Source organism: Dipodomys spectabilis, unplaced genomic scaffold (assembly GCF_019054845.1).
Source record: "Dipodomys spectabilis isolate Male_0828 unplaced genomic scaffold, ASM1905484v1 ptg000069l, whole genome shotgun sequence".
Lineage (NCBI taxonomy): Eukaryota > Metazoa > Chordata > Mammalia > Rodentia > Heteromyidae > Dipodomys > Dipodomys spectabilis.
The window spans coordinates 15,296,107-15,307,500 of record NW_024870746.1 but is presented as its reverse complement, the minus strand read 5'-3'; the positions used below and the strand labels follow the sequence as shown (position 1 = coordinate 15,307,500).

The 11,394-nt window shown below is 34.6% G+C and overlaps 1 protein-coding gene across 1 annotated transcript in view; it reads left to right on the top strand.

Moving 5' to 3' along the window:
* Positions 1 to 11,394, top strand: part of Spata17 (spermatogenesis associated 17) — a 143,903-nt gene that overhangs the window by 57,173 nt on the left and 75,336 nt on the right. Inside the window, exon 6 of the mRNA XM_042682093.1 lies at positions 6,788 to 6,911. Within this exon, the coding sequence (XP_042538027.1) occupies positions 6,788 to 6,911 (124 nt within the window). The remainder of the gene's footprint in view (positions 1 to 6,787; positions 6,912 to 11,394) is intronic.

Sequence of the window (11,394 nt, the reverse complement as noted above, 5' to 3'; positions counted from 1 at the left end):
TGGGAAGGACCCGGCCTCATTTCCGCTCCTCTCTATCTCTGCTTTCTCTGTTTACTGAAATGCTTCTCATTTTTCTTTCCCAACTACAAGTCCATCACCTCTCTGAAGCCTTTTCCAATCTCTAAAATCAGAAATAAACACTGAAATTATATACTGTGCTTGTGTTTGTTTCATAGACTGTCAGTAGTCTAGTTCATTATCAGCTGTTTTATTTGCAGTGCCTTGAAAGCAGGGACTAGATTTATGCGTCTTTATTTCTTCTAATATCATAAACGTGTATGAGACTTCCTCTTTGTGACATTAACTCTTAAAATAGCCTAGACATTTTGAAGAGAGACTTATTTCATACTGCAACAAAAGGTTCGCAAGAGTAACTAAAGACATTTTTGTTTGGTTTTAGAATGAAAAGAACTTCCCAAACATAACAGTGAGATGTACAAGACACTATGTTGAAAGCATTTCCTAAATATAACCTTTTAGATAATCTATTACAAGATGTAATTACCCTTAAAATATTTTTGGAATGTCTAATTATGTTTAATATTTTAAACTAACTTTATCTTAGTTTTTTGTTTTCTAGTTACTTTGCTAAATTTGTATGGACATATGGGCAGAAAACAATTATTAAAAATAAAATATAAATATAGCCAATAAACTTAACAGTAATACTTTATTTTAATAGACCACAGTAATTCCTACAACGATTTGACTATCTTTTACTTTGAAAGTGTTTTAGAACAGCAATCCAGACAGACTTCATTTGCCCTCAGAATATAGTTAAGAAACTAGAAAGGCTTCAAATAAGTTTTTCAAGCTTTTTTTTTCTTTTTAAAGATGCTACAGATGATGACTTTTTGTTTTATTTGAGAAATCCATGTGGTATTTTTAGCAGTTCTCTCTAAAATGTTATTTGCGTTTTTCATATAATCTTCAAGTCCTTTCTCTGTCAAAACTATGGCTTCTGTGGAATTGTTGTGATATACATATCACATCTTCTTGCGGCACTTTGTGGTACTTTAGCTAATGTGGTGTAAACATTAGGACCATAACCCACATCTGATTGCATTTTTTCACTATGTTATACTAGGGAATAGAACTGAACCTCTTAGTCCTCTAATGACCTGAAAGTTTTCATTGTTCAGAGCAGGGGTTTCCTAACATTAGCACAGGACATGGCCTCAGAGTCGTACACAGAATGTCTGATGTGCTGGTGCCTGAGCCATGTGCATTTCTAGCAGCGCTCAGGTGTGGCTACACCTTTAAAACCATTGGGCAGAGAAAAAGTGTCTTGGTTCCAGAGTATATTCTAATCGAATCTTTCCTAATGAAACCATCAAAAATGATGAACTCTGCTAGTTGGCTAAGAAATAATTTAAAAGTGACATTGTCCAAAAAGAAATGCACTCTCTATCAGATTCATGTAACTGTAACCACTTTGTATATCGCCTTTATAAAAACAATTGTTTGAGTTGCCACAACACGGGCTTCTATGCCAGTGTTAATATCTGTGATACCAGGTATTAAGCCAAATATTTTGGGAGGATCATAGTAGTTAATAGACTTTGATCCTGATCTTCAGGACCTGCCTCAGTCAGTTTGGGCCACTCCAATGAGACACTGAGTAGCTCAAAGAATAGGAATTTATTCCTCACAGTTTTATTGACTAGGAAATCCAACACCAAGGAGCCAGCAGATTCAGTGTCTGCTGAGAACACTCCTTCTTTTGGTTAGATTGCTGTCTTCTCATTGTATCCCCACAGGGTGAAGAAAGACTGCATCTCTCTGTGTCTTTTCTCATAATGGCACAAATCTCAACTAATGGGGGCCACACTGATATGTTAACTTCTGTCCACTACCTCCAAATTCTATGATTTTGGAAAATTAAACTTCATCATATGTATGATTTTGGAGGGATGAAAACATTTAGTCTCTTAGGACAGGGAGCAACAGAAATGTATGTGTGCATCTGTACAGCTATCATACATTATAAAATATATTAGAGCTGTAAATTAGAAATACACTATTATAAGAGTGGTAACTGCTAGTGATGAGTTATTGTTGTGGGGGGATCTAAAAAGCCTTCTTACAAGAAAGGGTAAAGGTTTTTGCTTTTGGATTCTGACCTTGTAAAGAAGTAAAAAATTCTAAGTACAGATTCTCTGTTTAACACTAAATAAATAGATACCTCCCTTTTCTGTGGCATGGGCAGCCATCTTGCTGAGGGTTTATTATCGTGAAGAAAGCTTTTAATTACTCTACTGAATGAAATTCAACTGTACAGACTCCAGTTATTTACATATAATGTTAGATATTGCATATTAAATGTCATTGGGAGTTTAAGTATTTTTCATATTAAGGATATGATTTGTTTGTGGAAATAATTTAATTTGGGGCAGAATTCTTTTCTAAAAAGGTTCTAGAAACATTTTTCAATGACTCAGAAATTAGGAAAACTTAAGAAACAACTTAAAAAGTCAGGATTGGCAATCTGACTCAAGTGGTAAACACTTGCCTAACAAGCTCAAGGCCCTGAGTTCAAGACAAGTGTGCGGGCACACGCGCGCGCATTCACACACACAATTACGCAGTGTAAGAAAGCATAAATTAATTATTTAAATTAATTAATTATTAATTATTTAAAACAGTTTATAGCCGGCACAATGGTCCTACTACTCAGGACTATCTATGTTAATAAAATCTTACCTGTTCATTCAAATAAACATGAGAAACAAATGAAGTATTACTTTTATGGAGTTTAAACCTAGTGGGGAGACACTAAGTAAGTAGATATATTCATTAGTATATGATTATAAATTTTGTTAACTTTTATGGGGAAACCAAAATTGTAGTGTTATGAATGAGAAGACCAGTGGGAGGAGAACTGAGTTTCCACTAAAGGAATGCCAAGGCAAGCAATACAATAGAAGTGAATTCTTGAGCTAGAAAAATGGTGAGCTGGGAAATGAAAGGGACCTTGTGACCAAGCATGGTTATCTTGAGATGGTGTGGTGGGTAGTGGGAGGAGAGGTGAGCAGGGGCTGGTCCACATACTGTGTGGGAGTGATTGTTATTTGCATTGTGCCAACAATCTTTTAAGCATTTTTTCAGTTCCAGTTTCTTTTTATGGGTTTATGTAATGTACACTAGCATTCCCTACTTGCTCAAAAAATAGCAAGTACATCTTAACAAAGGGAGACTTGTTGCTATAAATAAAAATTTCACATTTCGTGGTCACACATAGATAATGTTGTTATATAATGCGACGTGAAAGGTTATTTAACTTATTCCCAGGTGGAAAAGCTTTTTTATCTTTGTATGTTTTAGAAAAATAAAAGCTACTAAAATATTCTCAAAAATACACTTCTCAAAACGAAAAGTCCTATTGATATCTAAATAAAATACTAGTTTAGCCAAAATGTGTAATTTAAGCATTGCATAGATTTTGGAGTCAGAGCTGGATCCAAATTTAGGTTTGTGCGGGGGTTGGATGACATCTAAACTCTGTGACTCTAGTTTCCTGACTTGTGAATGCAGTTAATGATATTGTGAAAGTACCAAATGAAGCAATGTATATATCACAGCTAGGAACCATTTCAAAGCAAACCATAAGTCAGTAATTAAAGTTTTATGTCATTTTGGTGGTTTAAGACCAAGGCAAGGAGAGTGAGGAAAAGAGAGGGTACACCGCCCTAAACAGGAACAGGCTATCAGGCAGTGATTTGATAGATGAGTTTACTGGAGAGCATTTTTGTCAATATCTTTATGGAAAAGCAGGACAAGGGTAGAGGAAGTTGGGCTTTATTTGTGACTCCACTCAATCTCAAGAAGCTCAGAGATTGGAATGGCCCTCGAGAGTCATCCCAGGCGAAGCCAAAGGATCTGGCTATGTGTCTCCCTTCAAACTCCCAGTCATGAGATGCAGCCTGAGGGAAGAGGTAACACAACCTAGGCAGGATGGCTGATTTTCCCAAGTGAGACCTAGCTTTGAGTCTCAGACAGCTTCCAACACTACTGGTAGCTACAAATTTCCCCCCTCTCCCCAGGTTTGCAAGGTGAAACCACTCCTCAGAGTAAGTACTTTGTGAAGGACAGAGAAAAATGAAATTCATTTGCATGTTTTTTCCTGTCTCTCCTTTCTCACTAACTAAGGTTTTGTATTGTGCCCAATGTCTTTTAGGAAACTAAATGCCATACTCTGCCACAAAGTCTACATTCATCAGATTATCATCAATAGAGCTAGGAAAAGCATGAAAGATTTGTACTAGCCTAGTTCTTAGCTTATGGTAAATGTTTATAAACTGTTAGAGCCTAGGTAGCTCTTTACTGTTTAACCAATTACTACTTTGAGTATTTACATAGCTTAGCCATTTGATCCTCGCAGTAGCTTGAGGAAGAAGATAGTATATGAATAATTTTGCATGAAATAATTTTGCAGAAATAAGTATATGTCACACCTAGGTTAAACAGCTAGCAAGTAGCACAGCAAAGCATTTATGACCAGGTGTCTTTTAAGGAGCCATTATATTGCTTCCCAGTGGTACTATTATTTTTATTAGTGCTACTATCCTTAGACTATAAAGATATATTATTACCACAATAAATGTTATTAATAAAATATATTTTAAAATAGATAATATTGGTGAAAATTACAGTGGCGATTGCTCTATAATTTTAAACTGATATCACAAAATATTTTTGTGGGGTAACCAAATTCTTTTCTTATTATTATCATTCGGTAGTTGTACAAAGCAGTTGCAATTAACAAAGCAGCTCATAACTACAATAGAGAATGAAAATGATGTAGAAAGTCTTGGGATTTTCACATAGTAGATCTCAGGATCATAATATAAATGAAGAGGGTTAATGGGAAGTGGACATTACCACAGTACATTATACACATGCATGGAAATATCATGATGAAACCTATGAAAAATGTCCAAGAAAGATAAAAGGGAATATGCCTGGCTAAATCAATAGAAATTATCACCTGCATGTTCCTTATGTTGAAATGACTACAGCCTGTCTGGTGCTAGAAAATCTGAAAGTCTAGAGATTTTTAATTCTATTCTGTCATTCAGTTATTTGTTACCTGGGACAGGTCACACACACACACACACACACACACACACACACACACACACAAAGATTATTGGTAAGTTCACTTGTTATTCTACATTATGTTAAAAGGAAATAAGAGGAATTATTGAAGATGTTTATTTTTACTTTAATGTCAAAAGTAAAGATTAAAATTAACAGTGGAGTCCCTTTTTAATGTAACCTGTGATTGATTGTATTTTTCCTGGTAAAATTTCCCATTTGTTCATATGTAACTGCCTTGCAATCTGTACCTTACAAACAAAGAAAGGTCACCAATTCCTCTAACTCCTGGTTCTTTGTCAAAAATGGACACAGTTAATGAGGTTTGTTTGGTAGGGAACAAATTCTCAGACACAGATAGAGATCCTTTCAATGGAAACAAATTTGTTTGGCTTTACCGGGTTACTTAGCGATTAATAATAGCCTTGAGATGCAGGTCAAAAAGGTCATGGCACCAGCTTGCCAACACAATCTAAATGTACAGTTAGCTGAGCTCTAGGTGTTCAGAAGCCCCCTAAATACTATGCATAAAGTAAATCAGGCTATTTTCGGGCTCCTTTTTTCATATTAATAAGCAATTTTCAAGAGAAGGGTGGCAAAATGGGGGCCATGCCACTCCAAGTAATTCATTTATTTTGCAATTTAATCTTATGTTGAAAAAAATTGCTGTGCTGCAATAGCATAACCTGGTGATTTTTAAACGTCAATGTGTTTCATAAGTAACCTTGTGGGAAGTACTGTATTGGTAGCCTCTACAGAAAATTACAAAAAATATATTTCTAGTTCTTGAACTGGAAACGAGAATCTATTTATTTTGGAATACTTTTTTCTACACTTCCCTCATACATTTGAGGAAAATGCTCAGATGATTTACTAAATTTTTACTCATAGAAGAGATACTGAGTTATGTATCTAGTTTAAGAGTAACATAAAAATTTTAAATACACTTTTGACATGGATAGTTAAATTTGTCCTATGAAAATAAAGGATTAGTTAATTTTCCGTATTTGAGAATATAATCTGTTTTTTGCATCCTTCATTTAAAATCCTATTTTATTTACATTTTAGGCACACATAAATGATAAAGAAGTTGTCATTCTAGCAATGCAATTTGTCATACCTGAAAAAATGCTTCAACTTACTCATTTAATCTTTAATGCTAATTATCTGTGCAATTGGGCAGTATGTCAGCCTTTTAAATGTTGAATACTACATGATATCTTGTATTGGTCTTATTTTAACTGTTAAGTAAACTTGCAATCAATTAAGCATATGTACAGTACCTATACTTCAAGATTATCCTGTTACTAGATATACAAAATAAGGAGAGATTTAAAACCAAAGTTTAAAGGAAATCCGTGGCTCAAGTGCTTCCTTGGGATATGTATTTCCAAATAGCTAAATCTTTAACTATAAAACTGCTAATGTAGCAAGTCACTTACTTTGCACTATTACTGAATTAATTTTAATGTATAGGCACTGGAGTTCTAAAAACTCAATCACTGCGAATCACTTAAATGCTTTCTGAAGATTGCAAAGTTTCATACAAAATACACCGGTAAGATAGATTGCACTGCTGATGATGGACGTGGTGGCGGCGGCTGCCCCCCCAAAACCTGATAATCATCAGAGACAGAATTAGAATTTCATCAGATAGTGTCAGAAATAACCGCAGATGATTTTGATGCAGGGAGGCCCTGGAGGAGTTTGCAGAGATGAAAGAACAAGAGGAGAGGAAGGCTGCCATCGAGAAGGAAGAGAAGAAGAGAAATTACCAAGCCCGAAAGATGCATTACCTCCTCAGCACAAAGCAGGTTGGTCTGCCTATTCCTGACAGCTCCCGGAAGCCACTTGGGCCCCTAGCCTGACAGAGATAAACTAGCAGCCGGAGTGAGACATGACTTGTTGCAAAGAGACCGCAAAGACACTACTACTTCAGTCCAATCGCCTGCTCCTGGGTAGGTGCATGGGTACCACGGCTCTGCGCACAGCAGCCGCTGCGAAGATGCTGGCAGAGAGGCCTAAGCCCGCAGTGAGGTGCACCACCGTGATGCCACCACACTGAGGGCTCAACTCACTCTCTACGCTCATCCCCAAGGGCTTAGTGTTGTGTGGGGAGTGGGTCATGCACATCAAGTTAACAGTAAGCAGGGGGGGCTTTCATGTTTCCTCTATTGAGTGACTGTTGAGATTGAAACCAGTCTTTTGCCCTGCTTCAAATTTTGATGGGAGTTTTCAGGTAAAGCTTGTAAAGAAATGGATTCTGCAATTACATGTTCATATAGAAAGACAGATATGAATCTGAAAGATCTAGATGTTTATTCTTTCACACCTGCTAAGGTGTCAATACCTCAGATTTCATCATGATTGCTAAGAAAGCATCGACTCTAGACTGTTCTGCCCACAGAGAAATATGGTTAAAATACTTGGAGTTAGGGGTTGATGTGTGTTTTGTTACTGGAGTTCTAACCAGAGCTAGCAATTCCAGACTTATATATTTTTCTCATAAACCTCCAACTCCAGTGCCATAGTTCTAGCCAGAGTCATAAGGTCAGGCATCTTCAGGGCTGGGCTGCTCCCAGTGGGTGACAGAGTGACTCAAGACTGAGCGCCGTTCTCTGAGATATTCAAACTCAGGAGTTCAGTAAGTAGAAACCTCGTCCCTGCTTGGAAAGTTCTTTTCCAGCACCTTGATCCACTTGGTAGGCTAATGGTGGTAATGATTTTGATCCCTATCATTCACTTACTTTCATCTAGCAGATAAGGAAGCAAACGCAAGAGTGCTTTTGCTGCGTTTACAGACACAAAGCTAGCAGATGTAGCTCTGGCACTCAAGCCAACTTTTTTTTTTTTTTTTTTTACTGAAATTGACAATAATTTGAAATTAATTTTAGTATTAAGAGGCAAGAAAAATCTTTTAATATGAGTTGCAATGTAGAATTTTACTTGTATAATTGATGAGCTCTGTTTTTATCTAGAAGTCACATCAAGAATTCCTTTTTAGCAAAATTTTTTTTCTCTCCCAACCTATGATTAATTTCTATTTTGACAAAGTTAAGAAGACTATTAATGCTGTTAATTCTTTCAGGTTGATAATATATTCCTTAGGGTGCAGTTGTTAAATTTGATCGTGCCAAAACCTCTTGACACTTTTGACTGTTTCTTAATCTTAATTTTAGTTGTGCTATTTATACTTAGGCTAAGTAGTGAACTAGAGAAAGCAATAAAGAAAGAAAATGTGCTGAAATCCTGTTAACTGGAGTATTTGTTCATTCCACACAGAAATGAAAATAAAAATAAAAAAATAAAGGTCTGAGAATGTACATCATTTACCTAGCATGCCTGAAGCCCTGAATTTGATCCCTAGTACCAACAATGAAAATCCTTAATAATATATATATATATATATATATATATATATATATATATATATAAAACAACAAGCAAATCAAACCTCTAAGTTTTGCTAGCAAAAATAATGTAATAGACATAGCCAGAGTCTATCACGGAGACTTTACATATATTATTTCTTTAACTATTTTGATTCCATTTTAATCTTAAAATTAAGCAACTGTTTAGGCAAATTTATGCGTCAGAGCAGGAGAGTGGACTCATAGCCTTCCAATGAGTTTTCAGATACTGCTACTTTTGGGTTTCCACATATTTGTGTTAACGAGCCCAATGAGTGCTGCTTCCATTTCCTCCATTGATGCTGACTTTCAAAAGTATGCAAACCTTGCTTTTGTGATCCCTCATCTCCAGAATTTGCTGTCATCCATTAAAATGATTAATGTTGAGGCAGTATCGTAAGACGAAAAGAAAATGGATGTTATAATCAGACTAGGCTGAATTTGTACCCCAGCTCTCCCACTTAGTGTAAGATTACTGTGAGTTTTCTGAGCCTCTGTTTCACTCTACATGTGAGACAATGAATCCTATGATAATGAAAATTATGAGGATTAAATGTAATATCTTTATATTATGCCAGGCCCTTAGAAAGACATTCAGTAAATGACAACAAGAACATTTAGCTAACTTTCCAAGCAAAAGCTAATATTTTATATGTCTACTTTCTATTAATTTACAAGAACATTTAGTTAACTTGCCAAGCATAAGCTAATATTCTATATTTCTGCTTTCTATTAGTTTAACTTATTAGAAGCATTCATTTTCTTATTTCTCTTCTTTTCTTACTCTTAGTTATTAATGATAACTAATGATAACTAATGATGAGTTCATACCAGGGTCTATATATTAGTTCCCACCACCTCCAGTTCACACTGGCTTCATATAGGTCAGGGTATTACAGGTGAAAGTCTGCCCAGTCACTTTCCCTTGGAGAATAGTAGCACAAAAACTAAGATTTTAACTGGCCCTGATGAGTCAGTATTCATTGTTGTAGAGAACTAATATTCAACCACAAATTACGTGTAGATATACAAGGACAACCCTGTGAATACAGGGAGAAAAGAGGCACTTCCATTTTTTTGGTGATTAAATTTAGTAGTGACATCATCCACGTTGCTCTGTCCATTTTGTTCAGATAATACTGGAAAATTCACATATTCTATAACTTACATTGCTAACAAATTTGCATTGTTTAGCTTTAAATCAGTATTTTTATTATGATATCGAATTTTAAAACTATTATGAGTCACAATGGCAAGCTATAATTATCTAAGCCGAAGTGGATATAGATCTTAATCTGTTGATTACTGCAGATAACATGCTCAAAATTTAGCATAAGTATATGCAATGTGAGGCTTAGACACAGGCATATTCTGCCTACATTCAGCCTATGGTCAAGCAACTTTTTAAAATAAAAGAGAGCTGCTAGCTTCCACTACAGCATATAGAAGCTGTGTCAATGAAATTAACATTTATATTTATGATTTTACTGATATAATGTGCTACTTTGTTCTATTTAATAAAAAAAACTTTAGTTTCCCTAAGCTAAGAGAGATTCAGTGAAAAAGAAACACACTTCATTTTCTTAGAGTGTCTTGGCTTTTGAGTAGACACTAAGTTGAAGATATAATTTTTTTCTTAAGAAATTACTCAAGAAAAGTGTACCTCTATACTGTTGTTTAGATTAAGTTTGTTGCTTATTTTATGAACTTTGATTTCAAATTACATTAACAGTGAATGCAGCAGTGGTATTCACTATGTTGAAAATGAACTATACAACTTGTGGTTTGATATGGAAGGGAAAAACTGGGAGCAATTGAGGGTAGGAGTAACATTGTCCAAAAAGAAATGTACTCATTACCTGCCTTGTGTAATTGTAATCCCTCGGTACATAACCTTTATAATAACAAAAAATAAAAACATTGAAGTGTAAAATAAAAAATAATTTTTTAATGTGGTACTGAGGAATTGAACTCAGGACCTCACAGCATGTAGGCAACCAGTCTACCATTAAGCCACATCCTTAGCTAAAAAGTTATTGATTTTAAAAGACATATCTATTTTAACTTTAACTTGTATCTGTAGGAACTCTCGAAGACTAATGAATGTCTAAATGTAAATCTTATGAAAATTATGAGTCCAAAAAGTTTGATTGCCCTCCTTAAAAGAAAAAAACTCTAGCATTTTTAGCAAATAAAATGTCATTTTATTGGAAGCTTCAACAATTTAGGAACTATATCATTACTATAGTTTGTAGAATATTAAATTTTACACTAAAATTCTCCTTGCTTTTATGTAGCTTAACTTTAAGTAAGTAGAAATACAAAATTAATTTAGACAAACAATGCTTTTACAAAAGTAAAGAATTTTAGAAGCCAATTTTTTGTTAAATTCAGAGATGGTTAATAAATGAGATTATGTATTATTACCTTATACATAAATAATTTTTGAAAAATTATTCTTGTATGTTGATGTATGTTAATAGCAATTTTAAAATCAGCATTAATCCTATTTTAATACAAATCTAATGTATGTCTTAAAATAGTTTCAAAAACTATTACTGATTTTTATTGGTATTAATTATCTCATCTTTATTCAAGCAAATATGTTTGTGCTAATAGGAATTACACGAGTAAATAACTAATATTGCAATGAGTGAACTAATAGACCCCTCAGGGTTTTATTAATTAAAAAGTTCAAGTCGTATTAAAGCACCTTTTGTATATGTTTATTTCAATCAGAAAGCTCAACCTGGTAACTTATTTGCATAAATAATCAATCACCATTTGCTAGTAGTAATAAGGTTAATTTGTTGCCACAGACATAATAAGATTAGTCAATTATATTTCCAAGAAAATACTGCTTGTTATGCACTCCATCACCTGTAGA